The sequence below is a fragment of the Tyto alba genome, unplaced genomic scaffold (assembly GCF_018691265.1).
Source record: "Tyto alba isolate M040663 unplaced genomic scaffold, T.alba_DEE_v4.0 Super-Scaffold_38, whole genome shotgun sequence".
NCBI classification, from domain to species: domain Eukaryota; kingdom Metazoa; phylum Chordata; class Aves; order Strigiformes; family Tytonidae; genus Tyto; species Tyto alba.
In genome coordinates this window covers 34,490,431-34,514,301 of record NW_024881313.1, presented here as the reverse complement: position 1 = coordinate 34,514,301, position 23,871 = coordinate 34,490,431, and the positions used below count along the sequence as shown (strand labels likewise).

Below are 23,871 nucleotides of genomic sequence, written 5' to 3'. Positions count from 1 at the left end.
AACTCAGCTGAACCACCCTCACAATGAGTCTTCTGCTCCCTGATCTCAGCCGTTCATTCGCCTGTATTCATCTAGTAAGAAGGCAGGGAACTGAAGCAAAACCAAGCTAGTTATGCACAAAAGCAATCTGCTTCTGAAGAAGCAGACAAGCTTTAAGGAGGTATCTACATTTTGGGGGTTAGTCTGATTATACCCTTCATCTTCTGGATTATAGGATCTGGAAGCAAAGTACTGGTAACCTGTGAAACAGCAGGTGTCGGCCTTTAGTGAAGAGGTACCTGACAAACGGATAGTTATTTCATGAGAAAATGGAGTTTATGTACTTTGTCAGCGATGGCCGCAGTGGATATTGTTCTGTGTGCTCCTTCTCCGTGTCCAGCCTCTCCCTCTCCCTGACGCACAGATTCCCACCTCAGCACAGCTCCCGAGCACTGCACCGCGCAGGTGGATTTGGTGGGCCTGCAAAAAAAAGAGCGGCATGTGGAAATCCTGCCTTTGCGAACAGTGATGTAGTTCAAAGCTCTCCAAGACGTGTGGAGGGACAGTCCTGCCTGGTGCAGATCACCGTGTTCCTTTTTGCCTTTCATGTTTTAAAAGACACAAGGATTGTAGTAGCCATAACCCTGCAGGACCATCCCTTGTGAAGCTCTGCAGCTGCATCTTTGCACTTGCTCCCTCTGGAGCCAGCTCCAGGGGACTGTGGTCCAAACCTGGGCAAGTTACGGAGCCAGAGGTCTGAAAGAACTGAGATGAGGGTTACCTTCCAATGACATAAATGGATTTGGAAACGTAGGTGAAGTTTGTGGTAGTTACACTTTCAGCTTCCTTACTTGCTTGTTGTATTTAGGCACTGTTGCAACCTAGTCTGCGTTTTGAGAAAATCTATTTATACCTTTCCACGTGCTCACAGTGGCAAGCATCAGTCTTTTTTAATTTGTGAAAAATTCTGGTTTTGCTCCCTCCTTGACACTCCACATCTCTTGATTAGGTTTTTTCACTTAATCTCTTACTCCACTCACCTTTTGGACCATTATCTATTTATTTAGTTTGTTTCTATTAACTTGTGCTTGTTCACTCTGTAGTTATTTAGGAGGTATCACAGCTGCAGAGTTTCTGCTTCCCCCTTCAAGCCCCTTCAGTTGGTTTATTTACTGCCTCTAATTGCAAGGGAGTTCTCCCACCTTGGGATACCCTCCAAGCTTGCTCAGCCTATGTCACAGCAGAAACATAGAACTCATCCTTCCTGGGCATGAGTGTTTTTCAAACTTGCAGAAAAACCTATGACTGTCTTTTCTTCCTGTGGTTCTTTGGAAGGAATTAGCTAATAATCCTTATTCCATCAGGGTCACATAAGTGCTTTGTTCTATCTTGACTAGGACACTCAAAATACAGGCAAATACAAAGCTTTCCTGGAATTTGGTCATTTCTCCACTCTCTAGGACTTGGTGATAGTGCTGAGTGCCCCTTTGAGAGCAGTCTGGGTTAGTGCTCCTCTAGCTGTAACCACTTAGGCAGAGAGGAGAGGATCTGGGTCGCAGTACAGTGATCATTGCATTTCTCCTGCCTGGGTGAGGTTTAAATGCTTCCCGACTGCTCTGGTGCAGAGGGAGAGCATGCCCTGGGCTGGGAGTGTCAAATCAGGGCACTGTGCGTAATTTCAACTCCTTTATGTGTTTAGGGCTGAATGGCTTCACACCCTCGCGAAGTGACCTTTCGCTGAAATTCTCTCCCCCTCTAACAATCTAAGTGTGATCAGGTTGGGATTTCACTGCAGCAGGGGTAGCATTAGGCATTAGGGCTTTGCCTGTGCAGGCCCTGATCCAACTCCAGCTTCATTTCTAGAGTGCTTGCAAGTTGTGCTGTGAACTACAAAGGAGTTCAGAGAACTTCGGGACAAGCGCCATACATCACGCCCCTCTGCGCTGGCTGTATTCCAGACCTGTTTTACGTCTCACTTCACCAGATACAAAGGCTACACTGGATTTGAAGGAGTATCAGTTCAGATGATAAATTACATTACTTTTATTGTAAATGAGTTAACAAGACATGGTCAATGAATGCAACACATCAGGTAGGGCCTAGGTTCTGAAAGAGAGAACACCAAGAGGGAGGACAGCAAGCACCAAGGGTATGTGTATGCAGGTCAGCAACAGGCATTGAGGGAGGCTGCAAACATTGAACGTGTCTGCCTTGTGGTGCCTACATCCACGCTTCTGTGACAGAGGAAAAACCGTGATGAATTTCATGTAGTAAATGTAACACAACGGTCAGGTGCTTTTATGACAATACGGTACAGACCCCCAGACACACTACTGCTCAGATTCCAAATGCAGAGCGGCTCTGACTTACACACTCAAATTCCTGCAACAGCAATTACCAGTATAATTACCTGCTCTGTCCTTTGGCAAATGAGGACCTTCCCAAGGAGTTTTTTGAAGTGGGTCCTATGTTTGCATTGGGCAGGCTTCCACATGCACAGCATAGACTTTCCTGCCCACAGAGGTTACAAAGTACATTCAGTTCAATCTTACACTTGTTCCTACTCCTGCATTTTCACAATGATTGCATTTTCCAGTATTCAGATAGAAACACTGGCAAAATGTTAACAGAAGCAAATTAAGGAACCAATTCAGTTCACAGCGGCTATTGCCGTCACAGGCTAATGCCATACAGGTCCTGGTATGCAGCTGGAAGGGACGTGCTCTATAGGTGCTTTTTTTCCTAAAGGAATGAGCTTGATGTGTAAGTGCGGGTCACGTGTGTTCCCATTCACTTCAGTGGGAACAGGTCTGACTGCAATCATAAAGAAATGGGTACTAAGAAAGTGACTTTCAAAACCACATTTAAATAAAGACCTGAAGTTAAAAGTAAAGAGCAGTGTCTGCAGAACATTCTTTTTGCATAAATGCATTATGTGGGAACATGGGTAGTATTAAACTATCCGGAATAGCATTTTCCTCTGGAAATTACCCCTAGTAAGTGTTCAATATGGGAGCATAAGGGGTGAAAGTTCATAGAAACTTTTGAAGCAAGCTGGTTACTTCTAAAACTGACTGGGGAGCTCAGTATGAGCAGTTTAACAGCCTGCTGCATGCCAGGATTAAGCACGCATGGTTTCACTTCTAGTTGGACCAAAACTGAGACTCCAACTTACCTCACGCTCTCTCAAAAGATGACAAGGAGTGTTCTCAAAGTGATGTGTAGTCTTGGAACTGCTTCAGTCAGATTCCTCCTGTCTGCTGTGAGGACAAGAGCTCAGGCCTTGGAAAGTAAGGCTGGTTCTGTCTGTGTTACCCAAACTTTCCCAGCAGAATAATATTCTTTAGTAAGAGAAGATGAGCAGGCCTTGCATATGCAACAATGGCAGTTCCGTTCCTAGTAAATAGCAGATACTGTCTTATGTGTATGTAGGGGGCAGCTTAAAGATCTCAGACCTTTTAACTAAAAGGATTCAAAAAAAAACAGGAAAGTGTATTCATCAGTCAAGTGATCAATGTCAGCAAAGGGTGATTTTTCTAAGTTAGTTCAGAGCATCTCTAGATACTGAAAATTATTGAGGGCTGAAGTCTACTATGAAACATTTTCTTACACCTCAACAGCTAAAAATATTCAAAGTAAAAACCAAACTTAATCTGCTCCCTTCCAAGACCAAGAAGCCATTTTTATCTTTCACAGACATCTCTTGCCGGACAAGGATATGCACAGGAATCAATTGTGTGTTTTAGTCTTGCTGGTTAAAATAGAATTCATTTCTACAGGACAGAAGATCAGCTATGCTATTGAGCAGGCTTTCAGCAGTCACCGGGAAGTTTACTGCCATCTCTGCTTGCAGCATGGTCCTGTCTGCGGAAAGAAAGGGACCAGCTGGAGCCCCTGCTGTGGTCTCAGATCCCTAGGTACTGCTTGTTGCCTGTCCAGAGGAAAAAATGTGCAAGAACTTGAGTTTAATGACATTTTCTTCATTCTTTTGTGTGGCTGAGGCCTCTCACAAGCCACGTGAAGAGTACTAGATCAAAGCTTTAGTTGCACTGGCACTTTAATCTGGTACATGCGGCAGTGCTGCTGAGTCACCCCTCCTTTCTCTACCCTCATTTACTTATTCCTGTCTGTCCCTTATGCTGGAACAAGCATTTTTCTACATCTGTAGTAAACTGATCTGTATTAAAAATGACATGATTTCTTCAGTTTTGTTTACTGCATCAGCACTGGTGCTTGTGTCAGTACAAGCAGAGTGCCTTTTGATAGCACTGCTGTTTATTCATGCTTAGGGAATTAGACTGCGATTCTACTTCTCACAAAGCCAAAGTTCAGAACTCAATTCCAAAAAGCAAGAGTGGAAATTCTCTAAATACAGTTTTGTATCGAGGCGGTTGCCTTCTGCAGTTTTGCTAGCCCTGTGTCCACAACACATCAGCAGCACTTGTGATAATGTTAAAATAGTAAGCCTGTACACGGTGGTTCAAAAACTGCAAATTCATGCTGGCTTTCTGCATACTCATTTATGCAGACAGGCCCAAAGCCGTCTGCATGGAACAGGGCCAAAAGACTTTGTACTAAGAAATAAAGTAGATAAAAAAAGTACCTACCAGTGGTTCAACCCTTATCTTCAAAACTACCTTGAAACCAGGGCTGAAGGGTATGCTCATGCAGACTTGTGATAGGTAGAGAGATCTTGTGGTACATTTGGGCAACTCCCTGGCCTCCCCTCTCCTAGAGGAGGCTGCAGTGGTGGTGCTAGAGCCAGACTTCCCCTTAATACAGAATTCTCATTGCCCACACATTATCCCTGCCATGCACCCCACAAAGACCAAGAGCCACTATTTTTAATTTTTAATTTCTATCACTCCATCTTCCCAACCAAGATAATCAGAGCTGTGCTGATGTCATCTCTGATGACAGCAATCAGCACAAGACCCTGAGGGGTTGGCTGCTAGGCAAAACCAGCTATTTCAATTCAATACCATCCAGAATTGCAGGGAACAGAGTCAATATTTACCTAGTCAGAAAAGGTGTTGGAAAAGACTTAACTATGTTTTGTCCCTGCCCATAGCAGGAGGGTGGGAACTAGATGATCTTTAAGGTCCTTTCCAACACAAGCCATTCTGAGATGTTTTTCACAGAGCAAGAAAGTGAGATAAAGTCAAAGAGAACAGATTCCATTGTGTACTACAGGAATATTTTTATACATGAAAGATGCCAGTAAGGAAAAAGTGTCCACACATTTAGTTCAGAATTTAAATTCTCGTAGAAAGGAGAAAAGTTCTGAAGAAAAGGGTTTTCATTACTATTAAAACACCTCACATTTTATGAGCAAACTGAAAACTGTTAACCTCTTACCTCTAAGTCTGTAAGTGGCAAAAAAATGTATCAATTTACTACATTATTCCAGTCCAGCATTCAGGATAGAAACACAGTGAAAAGAAGTATTGCCTGGATTATTCCCTTAGCATAAGTCACCTTTAAAGTTGAAGAAAAATAAGAATGCTTCTGTACCTAGCTCACACTATCAAAATGCACGTACATTTATACATGCAAAAGAACTTGGCAAGAACCGCTAAAAACAAACTGATGTTGTAGGGTTTAATTTCTTCCATCTACAAGAATCTACAGTTATAAAAGTCTCATCTTCAAACTTTACAGTACATTTACATTAGTAAATACCCCACAGCTTTCCTCACTCCTCCACTTCTGTACAAATCATATACAATAAAAAGTTCCGGTTTTGTTGTACAAACATCATTTTACACTTTAATACAGATGAAAATATTGTTCTCTGGCACCTCATTACCTCCATGGTGCCTGTATATTACAGTACAGAGCACTTTCGATCCATGCTTCTGAAATCTTCAGCTCAAGTAACATGGACCGATCAACAGGCCACAGCTCCTGCAACTCCAAACTTTTAAATAATGAGAAAATCTACCACTTTTTTTGTATAACAATCAACAGTTTATTAATGGATATGGTGAAATTTTAGCTATCCACCAAAGATGTGTAAAAAATTGTCATGAAAGTAAAAATAAATAAAGCTGTTTTTAAAATCAGTCTTGTTTTACATCTCAGTTCAGAATGCAACATTTAACACAAAACCGTCATTGAAGTTTTAAAGAAGTCTACTGATATTCAAATTACAGCTTTTATGACAAATCTAATGAGAACTGAAACTGATTTGGTTTTAGGTTTAAAGACTTTCACATTCAAATACAGTGTCTCGTTTAGCACAATACTTCCTTTGACAGTGATGGGCAACAGTGATGACATATTGCTGTATTTTGACATAAGGCACTATGATATGAATATGCCATACACTTGCCTTATGTCACATATATCCATTGCTGACCAGTGACTTCTGTCAAATACAAAATGAAAAAGTTTCAGAATACAGTGCATTTTAATGAAGGACATCATGTGAAGTCTTCCAGCAAATGTTTTGAAGACATTTTGAAATACAAGCCTACATTTTAACATAAGCTTTTGTCATGCTGCTTTTTTTGCGACATCACTGGGGGGAATAGACTCATCATCCATCACTAAGTCCCAATACACATTCTCAACCATCCTGCTCTGTTCTATTGCAGTCACTGTTCTTGAGACAAACTTGACCCAGAAACTTTGTTCAAGTTCTCCTACAAACATGTATACATTCACAGCAGTCATTCACTTTCGTTCTCCTTTTGTTTGGCACCTGTTAACAGAAGAGGAAAGCATGTGTGATTTCCATAGGCACATAGCACTTGGCTTCTGGAAAAGCACTGCCCATTCTGAACGCTGATAACGTCGTCAGACAAAGTTACAGAGCATTAGCACTGGATACCATTTATAAGGAATATACCGCAGGATTGCTAAATGCTAGTGTAAAACAGAATGAGGAAGGCCTTTATTGCTTCTAACTTATTTGGCAAGGTAGTCTAAGTAACTCTTCTGTGAAGTTGTGAAGTTACTAAGAATGGCTTTGAAGATTCTCGCCAGCACAAAAATTTATTTTAAAAACTCCCGATCAAAAAGCCTCACCCCAAACCTGTCCATCAGCTTAGAAGCCAAACTTAATCATCATAATAGCCTCAAAAAATGAAGTCCTGTTTGAGAACAAACTATGTAGGATTTCAGTTTAACTACACTGTGTTGATGGACCCATTTTTCCTGGCTCAGATGAAGATTTTGCTAACAGGATGGATCAGAGAGACCTGTTCAGCAGGACTGTATAGCATCTTGCCTCTTCTCCAAGTACTCAAACTAGCCACATGCTGGGCAACAACTGAACCCTATCGTGAGTTTGGCTTCAGCATCCAACCCTAGAGAGCAAAAATCTCCTGCCAGCAACCCAGAGTTACTACTTGTAATGCATATAATCAAACACTGAGAACTTCATTAAATACATCCAGTTTGCACATGACAGCTGATACTCTTTTCCCCTAACATAGGCTTGTCTTAATTCCTGCCAGTCGATAAATTTTCCTTTCTAGGCTGTGAAGAAAAATGAACACTTTTAGGGTATGATTTATCTGGTTGTTCTTATGCATCCACTTTAAGAAGTAAATCACACTCTAGACTCTAAGACTAGATCTACACTGCAGACATCCTCCTTTCATGAGACAAATCCCAATCTAAAATCAGGCAGCCGCCTGTGGCACTGCAATCTAATGGCTAACTGCTCCTAAAAAATGCCTTCTCTCACCTCATCTCTTCCAGTGGCATGATCCTGCCCCCTCTGTTGCTCTAACCCCTGTATTCAGTACTAGACTCTTCTGTGAGCCAGTTTAGTGTGCCAAACTGACAAAACTCCGCTGCTTTTTTGCTGGCTCAGTTTCCTGTTAGATCAGTGAGTTAAAACAGCTCACAGAGGGATCTCATGAGTGTGGGTGCTGCCACATGCTAAATGCCAGAAGCACATGGTGCAGCGCAGGGGAGCAGGAACTGCCCTTTGTAGTTAGAGCACTGTTATATCAGCTCAGAGTTGCAACTCCAGTGTCCATGTAATTCCAGTATAACAAAGCTCTTGGTTTGTCAGTATCCAGATTCATCTTTTCCATCTAAACTTTGCTCCATTAACAGTAAGTTCTATTCTCCTTGGATCCTTCTACCCTGCACTCATGAGGGAAACTACCTCCTCTGCCTGGAGAGGCACCGACTGTCTGTCTTTACATCTCCCTCTTAGGAGGGTCATATACCGCTCCACTCTTTCCAGGCAATGAGCCCGTTTGACCCAGGGCTTTGGGCTGACTTCCCTATTCATCCATAACTTTCACAGAAAGCTGGGTTACTTGTTCTTCCAGGTCGTAAAATGAACCAGATGCACTGACGTTCCTCCAGCAATATCACTGATTACTTCTTGTCAGAGGAGAAATCTTACTATTTTAAAAGGCTACATTAACTTTTTTTAAGTCTACAGAGGAGAAAGACTTTTGCATTGCTATGTAAACATGTTACATATGTTATCGATCAGTGCAAGTAAGAGGTCCTAGTTAAGCTCACATTTAGACTTTCTTTTTTGAAGGACATATCCAGCTCTGTTTGCTTAGTCTGATTTTTTTCTTTTTAGGCAAAACTGTAATCCTCAAGACATTCTTTTTTTTTGTCTTCCTCAAAAAGCCAAAAGAGGACTTTGATTTAGTTCTTGTGACACTGAAGTAATTCATGTGGTCAAAGTGAAGTTCCAATTAAGAACATAAAGCAGGTTAATAGCTTGGGTAAAACTTAAAAAAATAAAAAAACAAGCAAACAAAAAAACAACAGCCCTCTCCCCACTCAAAAAAACAAACCCACCCCCCTCAACCAACATAAAAGTAGCAGAAATAAACCTATTGTTGGATACTCCTTAAAAGGAACCTGATCATGTTTAGTAATGCACTAGAGATTTGTACTGGAATAATTCTGGTGGTCTGGGCTGCAGAAATTCAGGGAGGTGGGGAAGGCACCTTGTTGCAGATGCTGTCTATACATGCAACATTCAACTTCATCCCGTTCTTCCTATTAAAACATTAATCAAGACCTTTTTTTCTAAAAAGAATATACATGAACAGCAATGATTTTCATGAAGCTTCTGCACGCATTCCTCAGCGAATAGAAGACTGACAGTTAATATTTTGTCAGCTTTTTCCTGAAGAGAAATTAATAGTGTATTTAGGAACTATGACCAAGCAGTTACAAAAGTTGAAAATCAAAGGTTTGTCATTGTCAAATTAAAATCATGAGGGTGTACACGCTACCGAATGGCTTATGGCAAAGGTTGGAAGGCAACATCCATACCTGCTGGTGTAAGTACCAAAGCTTGTAGAATGTCAGAAAGGGAGATGATACCCACAATGCTATCTGCTTCATTCACTACCACCAAACGATGAACCTGAAAGCAGGGAAAGTATTTTGAGATATTTGTCTGATTTAAAGTAATAGCTAAAGCAAACAAAAAAAAAAACCTCAAAATGTCTTAATACAGTATGAAGACAATTTAAAAAAAAAAAAAAGATTCAAAATATTAGCAATACAATCTCACAGCAATAGAAACATGCTTGCCCTACATAAATGAGAATTAGTGCAGGTTAAAAAAGCACAGAGATAATCCAACATGGCGACAAAACCAGATCTGAAGTGACAGCTAAGCCAAGATGTAGGTCTTTAAAATACTTCTGTGCTCTCAAAAAGCAGCACTCACATCAAACACTACCCCAGCGTACAGGCTCTGCCCAACTCAGCCTTCAATCTCAAAAACTAAGATACAGTAATAAACCAGGGCTTCCTTCTGAAAAAATACTTGTCAGAGAGGCACGCACTAAAACTTGTTCTATCTTAACATGTCCAAGTTGGTTTTTAACCTATTTTTCCCTTGTAGGGCTACATAATTGAAACTGAGTACCAGATTGGTTTTTAAAATCCTCATTTTGCACAAAGACAGAGAAAAAGATTCAACTGATCTGTGCAAACTCAGTACAGAGTTAAACACACAGACACAACTTGGAAGAAAGATTTATCAACTTTAAGACTGTATTTTTAAATGATGATCTTATCCTTACAAATCTATTCTAGGACATATTTTATACTACAAAATTTTTGTCCTAAACTGTAGGGAAAGTAGGTGAATACTCCTGTACCCTGAGGCTTATTGGTCAGAGCAGGCTACAGCAGGGAAAGCCCACTGCTGAGCCAGGAGACTGCCCCAGTGTCAGTTACTGCACATGAGCACCGAGCTGTTTAACCTGAGCACCACCGCTGAACCAGCTCCTAAGTAAGCGATCCTATGAAGGGTGTTTGTCAAAAGTTGCAGCCTGCTGCATGTTTATTTTTTACCTAAGTGAACTCTCTCTCTTCACTATTTTAAGTTCAAATAATCAGATACAATGGTGAAGAAAGTGAAAAGAACTTTCCTCATCTTCTCACAGAGGCGATAGTAAGAAAGCTGCATCAGTCTTGATTTAAGAGACATGCTAATTTATGCTTGAGGTCAACCACTTTGTTGCTATTCAGATACAAGAAAAGAGGAGCTCTGAATTATGTGAACAGTCATACCCACCTGACACAGGGAGGAAAGAAAAGGAGAGAGGAGAAAGAGAGAAAAAAATATAGTTTCATCAAAAAGAAAATGCAACAATGTTGGTGATATTTTTGGATGGGGTTATTAGTTTTTGTATATGCACTTATTTAATAATTTTATTCTTCTCTCAGTGTAATGAATTCAAGAAAAACAGAAACTGTAATTGTTGCATTTCCAGTAAGATCAAACACTCGTCTGGCAGCTAAAAATAGCTTGCAGTTTTGACTGACTCATTTTTACATATAATCTCACTATGTTTTGACTAAACCAAAGGGTCAGAAGTTGTTCTTAAAATCCAAATGTCTGAAGCTTCTTAAGATAGTAGTGAAAATTATCCAAATTTTAAATTTGTATATCAATGATAAAATTATTCAATTTTAGGAAAAAAAAAAATCAAGCAGATGCAGAAAGGTACAAGTAAAAATTGTCTAATGGGGGTCCTAAGGGGCTATTAACAAAGTGGTAGTTTTACTTTTATCAAGTATACATATGGTTACAGCCCTAAAGATAGAAAAAACACAAAAATCTTGTAATTGAAGTTAAAGAATGTAAATGGAGTTGATCACACCTTGGAGACAACTGAAACTGGTAATACTGATTTTCTTCTGCAGAGAGGCACAAAGGGAAAGGAAAACATACATACTCATTCACCTCCACGTATAAGAAAGTTCCCAGTACTAACAAATAAGATAAACAGCACCAAAAGAACGAGAAGCACACAAATGATAGATCATTTACAAGAGCAGTTAGTGAAGGCTTCTTCACAAGAATTAATTTTCTGGTCCTGTAATTGTTCAAGAGCCGTGCGGGACGCTATGTATTAACTAATTGTACCCTTTAAAATTTCCTGAACGATGTGCCAATCAACCTACCTATAAGCTGGAGTTTAAAGAATTATTTGTCTGCAGAACTTATGACAGGCTTCGAAGAAACATGATTCTTTCAAAGAAGCTTTGCATTCAGCTCAGTTAATGTCATAAAACAGAAATGAATGACCAAGTATTATTACAGATGTACTGTACAATACTTTGCACATCCTTACAAGCATCTATAATCCAAGTCTATAAAGCAAACATACACAACATGTAGTTATGAAAAAAATACTTTCACCCAGTAAGCAAAATAACTTAGAAAATATAAATTTCTACTATTTATTAGTTTGGTAATATAGCTTTTAACTTACAGTAAAGAATAAAAGCAAACTCACCTCAGCTTTCACTATTCTATCCACAATGGTCTCCAGTGTTTCCAGCATACTACACTTTACAACACCTTCAAAATACTGAGAACGGTGCTGTAGGGCTTGCGTCACCGTGATATCTAGGTTATTATATGTTTTTTCAGCAGCAAGATTCTGAAAAAAGGCATATAACACATCTCAGTACTTAGTAATAAAGTACTCAAAGTAAATATTTTGGTATCAAGTAGAAACACATTTCTGGTGTAAACTGAATCTATTCCAAGCCACATATTAAACAAAGCAGTTGCTCTTTGGCTTCAGTTTTTGGGAACGGTCAAGCATGCAATTATGTTAAACACCATATGACAGACTGGGTTAATTGATAAAACGCTTGTGTGATATGCATTAAGCCAATGAAAATCTCACTACTTGCTGTCCGGCATTTGGCTTGATGTCACCTGTCCTGCTTTTGCCAGAAGTCAAAAATGTAAACATGAAGTTCTACAGACTTTAGAATATACAGAATATCCAATTTTCTTGTTTGGTTTTCATAGGGTAGGGGAGAACACCATCTGCTCTGAATACCACCCATGAAGTAGATCATAGTAAAGATCTAAGGAGAGAACAAATTAAAGACTTTCTTCACCTTTCTTATTTGTGGGCTCCAACTCCCTCTCCTGGACTGTGCTGGCACTGCCATTTGACAACATTTTTGTGTGTGTGTGTATATATATTTTAATAAGTACTATAAAAATAAGATAAATGAAAAACCACCACCACCAAAGTAGGAAGATTAAGAGTTTGAAAGCTGACATTATCAACTTTCATTTTAAGAATATGACCATGCTTGTAGGAAGGGGACTTTGTCCAGACCAGCAAAAGCTTTCTTTGTAGGTAAGACCATAGCGATATGTTGGATAAGTGTTGGCATATCCTGGCCTACTGATTTTGTGTACTGTAGCACTGAAGTAAGAACAAAGACAGACCTTTAAAATGAAAACACTGGACGAAGCAATAAAGTGAAATTAAATTTTGGCTAGAATATACTGTGGCTGGTTCAAGTTTTTTGATTGAATTACACTGAATGTGACAAGATAGGTTTGAGATGATCATGAAGATACAAGGAGTTTTAGTTAACTCATTTAACTAGTTCCTAATGAAGGACATTTGTAGGACATAAAAAGCTTCTGCAAACCCTACACACAATAACTACTATAATACAATTAAAAATCCCCAGTTGAATCTTGCAAATTCTATGCTTATTGGAAAATTAGATTATACATGTTTGATTTTTTTTTTTCCTTCTTCTTTTAAAGCTTGAAGATCAGTTTGAAGCAGACTGATTAAAAACCGGAAGCCTCAGAGGTGATTAACTTTTAAGAATAGAATCTTTTCCCCCCCGTGTCTAACAAGGAAACTAGTATATGTGAGAAGAACCTAAAATAATTGATAGATGCCCTAACTCTTTCTCATGTTACTACCTGGGAAGAAACAATTATATCCTCAAGCCTTTGTTTTGTTCTGTTGTTTTTTGGTTTCGGTTTGTTTCCCTCCCTCCCCGATCTCAATACATAGTTTTTCCAAATAAATGATCCAGCATATCTAAAAATCCTGTATTTTTTGTTGCCCCATTCCTTAAAACGAGACAAGAAGTGAAAAACATAAGGAACCCTCTTCCTTTTCATGTCTTTCTAAAAAAGAATGGGAAATAAAGGAAGCATAGACTCTGAAGCAGGTTAAAGCAGTTACAAAATAAACTGAAACACTGAAACCACCAACTGTGAAATTTCATTGTCTTTGATATGTTAGATCACTATCGCTATACCTACTACCTATTCCCTGACCAGATTTTATGGCAGAACAAGATCTTACACAGTAAAGAATCCCCGAGAACAGAAAGACAAACACCTAGAAGAGACAGGCAAGAAGAGTGACATCGCAAAATTTTCAGTTTTAAGAACATCATTTGCAGCCAAAGATATTTATAAGCTTGAAGTATTTCCATTTGGGACTATTCTCCATATTTCTGAGAGGATTCTACACAGCATTTCAGACATCTGGATTCTTCATCAGCAGTAGCAAGCTGGTGGAATAAGCAACTTGCACACTTAAATCTCCAAAAAATAATGTTGCTATCAGAAGTTCCAATTAGAAGGCGGGTGCATACTGGTGGGAGGGGACAGAGATAAAAAATCCCTAAATATATGTTGAGTTTCTGAAGACCACAAGAATAGAAGAGCCCTTGCTCTCCAAAGTTGGCATATCACAGCATGAATCTGACTGCGCTGTCGTACTCCTGAGGGAAAACTACAAACAGTGGCCTGAATTAGATCTAAACCAGAAGGAATACAGATGCGATACTCTGATGTCAGAGTCACGCGAAAGAGTGGACCAAGTAGTTTTAATTCATTGAGAAGGTCAAGTCACACAAAGTACCCAGACTGCATGGAGAAATTTGCATTCTCTTTGAAAACAGACCGTGGCATAGCAGCAGCTGGGAAAAGAAAATCCTTATCTCAAAAATAGAAACAAACATAAAAGGCCTATGCCTTCTTTTTGTAAAAATACAGCCAGATCCAATTTTGGGTAACATCCAGAGCAGTAGTTGCCTGTGTGCAGGTCCTATTACCAAGGACAGCTTAAATAAAAAATAGTTTAAAAACACCAGAGTGAATTGAATCTGGTTTATTCAGTTTGTTAACTAAAACCCGAGGAACAAAATAGCCCAAACTGACATATTAACAAATTAATTTGCAAATGCTTATTGCATATAAAATATTTAATAGAATTTAAGATATATACTTACTATTACATCAAATTTGGAATAAATATCTACAACTTTTCCTAAAAAGGAAAACAAAAGTTAATAGTGTGTTTAAAATACAAAATTAGTTTTCTTGCTTCCTGCTTTCATTTGTTATTTTATAATTACACACAAAGAAAACAGACAGGTCAAGAAGGAAAGATGGAAAAAACTCAAACAAGCTACAAGCCATGAAGTTTTTCCAAGCCTATGAGCCTATATCTTGCATAAATATTTCTTTATATTCCCTTTATCCCCACCCCAATTTTTATTTCTTTTATTCTTTCTCCTCCCCTCTCACCCCCAACATCAATCCAGGATTCAATACCATTTATGTTACCACACTTTTGTATACAGAAAACCCAACACACACCTGACTCATCCACAACAGGTAATGCCGATATCCTTCTCTCTACAAATATATTCAAGGCTTTAATGATAGGAGTGTCTGGATGTATGAAGGCAATGTTGTGGTAAGTTCCTATTCCAAGTTCATCCAGATTCTTCTTCATAAAGGCAGGCTTTGGCATCTCTGACATCTAGGAAAGTAAGAATTAATGTATTTACAGCTCAGCCTTCTGCATCTACCACGTCTTCATATGATTGGTATATATATTAGGAAATCTGTATTCACTCATCCATCTACAGACTTCAAATGATTGTTACAGTAATCTACAACGAGACTAATGTAAAGCCAAAACAAGCTCAGATCTAAAAGCCTTACTTCTGTTTAGAGAAGCTCTAAATTAAGACTACAGAATTATGCTTTTTGCTGATTTATTTTTGTAGTAACCCGTCACTACAAGCTTTTGATCCTAAGCTATATCCCACTGAAACTGGAGAGACAACAGCAAAACATACTACATGCTGAAAGCTTATTTTGAACTCTTGCTGCTTTGTTTGGCCTCCTATTCATTCCTGTGACTAACATAAGCTACAGTGAGCAATGTTTATCTTGTCACTGGGAGACAATTCATTTTTCATGTAAACAAGCTTCTGAAGCTGAGTACATCTTCCAGAAAGGACAGCAAATTACTCAAATAGCCAAGACAAGTTGCTGGTGTTTAGGTTTCTTTAAATGGCTAAAACCAAAGTAAAGGTAAAGTACAAGTCTTACATCAAGATTTAATTTCTCTGTTATCAAGAAGAGATAATCACAGACACAATGAATATGGAAGTTTGTCAAGAAGTTTCTGTACTAAGTCTTAAAGATGTCTATAGGGGAGAACGGGGCTGTGGGAATAAAATCAGTTAAAGCATAATTTTAAAAATACTTACAAAAAGTTGGAGGAACTTGAGGATTCTTTTATGGGTAAGTATATAAAGTGCATTTCCACTGACTGGATCTATAACTGGCAATCTGTGGATTTTGTTTTTGATCAACGAATATACAGCATCAAAAAGGCTGAGGAGAAAAACCATTTTTTTTAATGAATTCTAGCTGACAATCAGTAATGTCAAGTGATATATATATATACATATTTATACATCCCTGTAAAGTACGTATGATGAGTAATTATTTGAATTATCTTTAGTGTTACAGGAAACAGAAGTTAAGGGATTTCAAATTAACTTTTGTAGCTGGTAAAACACATCAACAACAATATGCTCATCAACATCTAAAACCAGTAAGAAAATCTGACAGAAAGTGACTTTGTGGTAGAAAGTATAACAGAAATATTTCTGCACAAGTGCAAATTGTTTTTCCAGTGAGTGCTGTGCTCACAGCATCCCTGCACTCAGAATAGAATTTTCTGTTCAGAGACAGACAAACAGTGAGAAACAAGTGTTCTTGCACTTCATGCACCTCAATCCCAAACTTCTATAACATTTTCTAAGAGGGGCATTTTTATGGATAAATGCATATAAGCAATTAAGCCCAAACAATTATCTAATAATTTCACTGAATTATCATTTGGCCAAGAAGTTATTCTCAGGAGAGCTGAAACATTCCTCCATACACCATGGACTGCAATTTAGCAATACTCCAACCTATGCAAGTCTGCTCTTCTTGCAAGTAACACTTTGGTTTTTTCCCTTGGTCCCAGTAAGACTATGATAAAATAGCTTAACACCAACTGCAATATATTAATAAGTAATAAAGCTAGTATAACTTTGATAAATGCCTAATTGCTGAAGTAGGCTTCTTTCCATACACAGTAAAGTGCATGTTGTGAGTTCATTACAGGGATGAACTATCCCCATTTGATATACATGGAGTCAAGATTCCCACAACTGCACTGTAGATTCTACTCTTGGAGTAAGCATTTAACTTCACCTAAGTGATGCATTCTGTCACAGAACCCAAGTCCATTTCTTGAACAGGTCTTAAATTGACTTTCTGTATCCTTTTACACATGTCCTACTGCATCTTCTTTATTGCAGTACTTCTCTTGCTGCACCTTTGACTGAAAACAATTCTACTATTTTGTTGTCTTAACGATATTCTTTGCAGCCACCTACCATTCAAAATACACTCCTTATGACTTCTTAATTGAACAACTTATTACTTAACAGCAATTCTACTGAGGGTAGCATATCATTACTTTGAGGTAATCACTAGAGTTCCCTTCACCAGTTTCCTTTGATAGGACATAAGCAATCCTATTCCACAAGCCGAAAGCAAGAATCAGAACTTCACTCTCTGGTTCAGCAATTTAGTAGTACTCATGTTGTTAAGTGATCAACTAAAGCTTTCTCTCAAGTTACCTTTGGTAAATAAGGTATAATGGCAGTTTAAAAACTATTTCTTTCAAATTCCATCAAGAAGAAAAGGACAGTCATTTACATTTTAAGGAACACAACCTAGTAGTAGAGCAGAACAAAAGACACATACTGTCTTTCCTTTAGTTAAGGAAAGTTGCTTGCATTGAAAAGTACTGTAAGTTTTCAGTTACTATGATTGCTGAGAAGACAACTGAAAGGCTTGGTAGTGTTTGATTTTCATGAAACAAAAGTGACTTGCATGCCAGCTTGAAGGGTCATCATGTTGCGTTTTTTGCATGTTTCTGGGCAATTAATTTCGATGTGTGTTTGATCCAGAACAGTTACACTGATAAAAGACGAAAGTCTAACTAAAAAAAAGTCCTTACTTGCAATAAAAAAAGCTTCTACACATTCTTGATTATATTAAAAGGCAGTCCTTCATGAATGTATTCTAGTTTACAATATTAATTGTTTTTCATTATATAAAGAAGTCTTAAATTCAATGTTGAGATGGAGTTAGTTTATTTCAAGTTACACGGACTGAAAAGCAAAATCCTACCTTGCATCAGGGGAGATGTTCACTAAAGGTTTAAATGTCTCTTGTAAATAAAGCTCTGTGTATAGAAAATTAAGACTGTTATTGCTTTATATGAAGACATTAGTTTTTTATGAAAAATTTTATTAATTCATTCATACAAAATTAAGGGGAAGAAAGACAGCAATATAAACAGTTACTTTATTTATCCTACTATTTACTCACATTCCTCTATATTGACATTAAAAAGACAAAAGTTTTAAAAGCACTACTAAACTGATTACCACCAGGGACCACTACAGCAACAGTAAAAAATTATTTACCACTTCCTTTTCTGTGAGGGTCTGCTGCATGGGGTACTTCCATATACTGTTATATTATTTCATATTATTTCGTAGCATATAGTCTATTTTTTTACATAAAGCTTCCCCCCTGCATTCAGCACTTGTGTTCCCACCCAGCATGTTGTACCATTCTCTAGTTCCATCATGCAATTCACTCAGGCATAGCTTGCTGCTTATCCATCAGTTCACTTGCTATGTAGGGTCATCTATCCATTCTGCATCCCGGCTCAGATACATTTCCATTCCACATGTCCTCATCAACTCTAGAGCCATACATCCTGCCTTACTCCAGTTTCTTTTTTTCTTTCTTAAAGAGTGAGATGGTACTAATCACGAACAAAGGGTGAAGTAAGTATATAGCCCAGATCACTCTAGTCCTCGTTCTATTTCAGGTAGAAAATTAAGCAGCAGGAGCCAATAGACAAGCTTTTACTATTTCTACTTTCATTAAAAAGTATGTGGAGAGACAAGGCAACTCTATGATTAATTAAAAATTCACTATATTGAAAACTATATTAAATTATCAACCAAGTAGTAAATATTCTTACCCCTCCAGGTTTCTATCTTGTGCTCCTCCAATTCATAAATCTGAACCTACAATGAGTAGATGGAAAGATTGAAGTATTAATTTTAAACCCAACATCATTAACAATATTATAAATATCTGAATATTTTCCTTACATTTCATTGCAGGCAATCTAACAGAGTAAGAATAGTCCAGAATTACATTTCTTGGCAGTAACAACAAAGGGTGCAATCCTGCTCAGTGCAAAGTACCATACTGGACCTATAATTTCAGGGACAGGAAAGATCTTTTACCTGCTGAGGTTTGTAGTCTAAACTCAAAAGGCATCTCCTCAGTAATTTATCTCACCTTAAAACAACCATGCCAGAGTAAAAACCCTCTGATGATTCTTCACACCCCCAAACCAGCAAAAAGCTTACCCTGACTTGACTTCCTAATGCTAACAAAGGTGAATTTTACTGTTACTTGATTACAAACAAGCAAGAGCACTCGGTATAGTGCTCTGTTCAATCAGAAGAACCAACATTGTAATTCCTCCCCTCCAGTTAGATCTTTTACTGATGTCACGTTCTTCAAATATTTCTAGACACTGCATCTAAGCCATGCATGCTCTCAGCATTTCTCCTGTGCCAGCAGTGTTGCTCATCTGACCTGAGTTCAGCTGGTCCAGGGAACCAAACAAGCAAAAAATTTACAGAAACATTGTTAGTTTTCTGCTGCTTTAGCTTCCTTAACTGGCTCACAAAAAGGACAGGCAAATGATATGAGACAAAGGATGTCGCAAGTCTGCACCTTTTGATGGCAGGTTAACATCAGATCAGCAATAACAAACCACCCTCAAGAGTCCAGTCTTTGAAGTTTAAAACAAACTAAAAGCAAAATGAAAAAAGACATGGTCACATCACCAACTTCCTGCTGTTCAGCAGCTATTTCCCAAAGTTCTTTGTCAAAAGACTGTATAACCTCCCTACAGTAGCTCCTTCCATCTTACTGATGGTTTTCCAAAAATGTTTCAGATGTGAAAGTTACCTTTCTCTAGAGGTATCAAGCTGCAAGCCAGCCACTTGTAATAGCAATTGCACTCGCTATAGCCTAGGCCAAGGGTGCCCGTCATCCCTTACAAGGCTATTCTCTGCCAGGTACCTCTGCAAACACCGAGGAAGCTGAAGAGTTTATAGGTGAAGAGTAGAAGTCTCCACAAAGCCTACTACATCTTTGAGATAAAGGAGACTGCACTTAGATTACGCTCTGGAATTAGCATCCCTTGAAGAGTATAAGGGAATGCAAAATTAATAAATTGTAACTGGACTACTCAAATATAGCATTTTTTGGCTGACATAAGATACCTACATAAATTAAATAGTCTTTTAGGGCACTTGACAGAAAAGGCAGTTAAGACAGTGGAGTGAAGTTCAGAAGATCTACTGAAGTTCAGAAGAATAGAAGACCTATTTAGATGCTGATGAGATGAGGCTAAACCTGGTTCTTGCACCATACTGTAGTGAGAAACTACCTGGATGTTCCTCATCAATTAGTTAAAGATATTACCTAGTACATGAACAACAACATACTTCATACAGTATGTGTTGTGATGTATTTAGAAAGAATGACTAAAAAAACTAAAATACTTAAGAATTAGATTTTCAGCACAATTTTACCTATTAAGACATTCCCCCATGGATTTTTTTTTTTTTTTAAACCAGAAGACTGCATAAATCACTTAAGTCAAATGTTGTCACTTCTCTGCTACTCCTCCCTACTGTTGCCACTTGAATCACAACCTGTGGAATAGGACGTTAGACAATGTAAACGTGATTGACAACAGTCAGACCTTCGGTAAAGTCACATGGAGAAACTGGTAGTATTGAGGTCAAGTGTCATTAAAATATTGAAACCATTTTAAGGAAGTTACCAGTGTACGATCACTTTTCATTTGCTTCTCCTTCTACACCTTGTATTTTTTCCCCAGAGGAAAAAAAACACAAACATTCTTTAACAATAAAGGACAGTGAACCACACTATTTGCATCTGACAAGAATCTCACTGTAAATTTTAAGATTTAACATGAGCTTTGAGAAGCCTAATATATCAGATGTCTGTTTCATCTGACTCTTCTTGATTTTTTTAGCTAGTAAAACATAGTATGTATGTTTTAATTGGTAGAGGAAGAATTGTGATTTGACAAAAACAAGAAAGGGATGTAAATGTTTATATGAACATAAAAGCTAGAGAATGTCATCAACTGACTGTCAATGAGAATTAAATTACAGTTAATTGAATTCAATAGATCTCCAACTGATTGTGCAACTCAGCCATGTAATGAAAATATTTGTATACATTTAACTAGTTTAACTTGTTTATTCTATACCATCACTCCAAGAACAGTAACATTTTAATGCATCCAAACCCCTGTAAGCTAGCATTCTGCTTAACTCTGCATAATCTTTTCGAATACCTCTATCACAGTTATGTGACAAAGATGATTATATAAATATATGGACCATGCATAGCTACATATTTGATTCTTAAATACAATAAACTATTTCATGTAACTAAAAGACATCCTCCTCAAATGCTTTTTGGTTGATATTGGCCATTTATATAGAGCTTTGATCACTACTGAAATACGTGCTTTGAAACAACTTGAATACAAATAAATACAGTGATCAATAATCAAGTATTTTCCTTCATACTTTTTAATATCAGATTTATTAAGTATGTTGAGCCGGGTCCTTCATCCCAAATGCATTATTCGTTAGTAGCAACACTAAGTGGAGCCTCATATCCAAAACAAAGGCAATCATTGTGGTAAGCACCACACAAAACATAATACATGGTAGTACGCATTACGGAAATTCCTCATGTTTATACATGTAGAACTGAAGCAGGCAAATTATGTTATCTGGCCAAGCTTATAGGACCTTCATGGCTAAAGCTGGGAATTGAACCCAAGTATCCAGATACCATTCTATTACCTTCCTCACAAAGCCATCTTTTCTTTCAAAAAAAAAACCCACAGTAAGTACACTCATGACATATCTAAGCTTCTAAGGACTTAAATAATAATAACAATCATCATCAACCTTTCAGTTTGATATTTTGGTCTCTCTACTGTATGGCAAATAATAGAAGTATAGCTTAATATCACACTTACCATTGGAGACTTATAGTATCTATGCAGTATGTTAATGAAATCTGTAATTGTTAGCATTCCTGTAACAAGTAATACATAAAAAAAAAAAAGTTCTTCAGATGTATACTCAACAGAGAACTTCCAGCTATTTTCTATACTTATATTCACAATATATAATTTAATAAACATTAAATCCATGTAATATACTGTTCATACTGGACTAATCAACAGTGGAATTCCAAAACTATTTATATTCACTTTCACATTAATACTATACTTCAGAATAAACATACATGACTGAATTAATATTCAAAATTATAACCTATGTGCTTGCCTTCTTCCAACCTGACTCAAAGAAAACCTTGAATCCTGACTGCATCCACCCTCAAAAGCATGGAAAGAAAATAGAGGGTTTAGAACATCTTTAAAGGTTGGAGATCTATTCTTGCCTTTCTTTTTCTTTTTGAATAAGATGTATTATCATTATGTATTTGCCAAATCAGGCAGACTCTCAGACTCAAATGAAGGAACAGTATAACCCATTTTCTTAAATATTACTTATTAAAGAACTTAATTCAATCATTTCCACAGTAATCCCTGATGTCTGTATTGAAGTGTAACTTTTTTCAGAAGAGATCTTACATCTACATTTTAACCACCAACACCAAACTATGTAATATAATATTGATGATTAGTTTAGTTACCTGAAAACATTAATCTTTGAGTTTTCAAGTTCTAAATTTGAGAAGATCTTATTGCTGCACTGTCTACTACTCTTACATCTAAACTGATGAAACTAAGAAATGGGGCAGGGAAAAATTAATCTAGGGGTCAGCTTTAAATCACTAGAGCTTAGTTACAGACGGAAAATTAAATGAAATATAAAAGGCACACAGCATTCCTATGATGTATTGCATAAAACTACTGCTCTTCCCCCCTTGGATTTTAAATATTTTAACAAATGCTTTATGAAGTATCTGACATTCCTTTCCAAGAACCCTCTTTCAGGTCACAAGAAATACATATAATACTTGTAACTGCCACTATGACTCTGTTTTCTAACTGCAACAGAGATCTAATCTTGGAAGATCATTCTTGTGTCAATTACATGACTTTTTAACAAGCAATACATAGATCTAATGTTTTTCTCCCAATATGGGACATATCTGTAGCACTCAGCATTATTTCTGGTATTTAAAGATTTCTCAGTGCACCTTACTGAAAACACCCAGCGAAAGACATGCTTGTATTGCATGTGTGTTAGGATACTGTAACACTGAAATATTTTTATAGTTTACTATTTTCAAATTTCCTTTTTGTGACTGTTACCTTTATTTTTAAATACACAGTGAAATGCATATATTAGAGACCAAATTTCAGAAGGTCAGGACCTAAAAGAATCATGATGATTCTCAAAGCACAGCAACACTATGAAAGCTGGCAACATTTTACTCCTCACAAGGAGGAAAGAGAAACCCTTGTTGCCAGTGTATCTCTACATTATCAAATGATGGCTAGCCCCAGACAACCTTGTGCAACAGTAAAACACCCTGGAAATTCAAGTAATCCTGAATAATGTTAGAACTACTTACCTACAAAACTCTGTTTTTTACTCTCCCACAGTGGAGCTGCTCTCACACCATTTGCCACCAAGGCAAAAAAGGCTTTCTTTACCTGCGAAAAGAATGAATAACTAAACAAAACTCTGCTCTGAATTTAGCATACCAGACACCAACAGAAGGGTTTCCCCAGTTACTAGGAAAAATGCAGTATAAACAGGTAGCTGATACTCAAAAACAGAACAAAACCCACACACATCAAACAAAAACCTTAAACCTTTTACTTCTAAAATGGTTAAAAAGCTTAGAAAAAAGCTTAGCAAAACCAAATCTGTTTTTGTTTTGTTATGCAAATATCCTATGCGAAAGCCTCTGATGAAGAAGTAAGCTGGTACAGCTGAAATAGCATGCTTGCTAACTTCAAATTTATTCCTGCTTGATATTACCCATAAAAGTTACCCCCCCCCAAATCATGACATTGAATAAATCTGTAATGAATGTAATTATCACAAGTGTCCAGTTTACAGATACAGCTTAACATTTGAAGGTTGTGCTATATT

General features: G+C 37.6%; 1 protein-coding gene across 12 annotated transcripts in view; it reads right to left on the bottom strand.

Moving 5' to 3' along the window:
- Positions 1-5,926: 5,926 nt before the first annotated feature.
- PRKAG2 (protein kinase AMP-activated non-catalytic subunit gamma 2) overlaps positions 5,927-23,871 on the bottom strand; it is a 224,714-nt gene continuing 206,769 nt past the window's right edge. For all 12 annotated transcript variants that reach the window (XM_033009655.2, XM_033009658.2, XM_033009656.2 and 9 more), the window contains 10 exons: positions 23,345-23,426; positions 21,774-21,832; positions 18,642-18,687; positions 17,774-17,828; positions 15,787-15,913; positions 14,882-15,047; positions 14,512-14,549; positions 11,733-11,879; positions 9,247-9,340; positions 5,927-6,685 (listed from right to left, as the gene is read on the bottom strand). In XM_033009655.2, the coding sequence (XP_032865546.1) occupies positions 6,654-6,685; positions 9,247-9,340; positions 11,733-11,879; positions 14,512-14,549; positions 14,882-15,047; positions 15,787-15,913; positions 17,774-17,828; positions 18,642-18,687; positions 21,774-21,832; positions 23,345-23,426 (846 nt within the window). In that variant the 3' untranslated portion in view covers positions 5,927-6,653. The remainder of the gene's footprint in view (positions 6,686-9,246; positions 9,341-11,732; positions 11,880-14,511; positions 14,550-14,881; positions 15,048-15,786; positions 15,914-17,773; positions 17,829-18,641; positions 18,688-21,773; positions 21,833-23,344; positions 23,427-23,871) is intronic.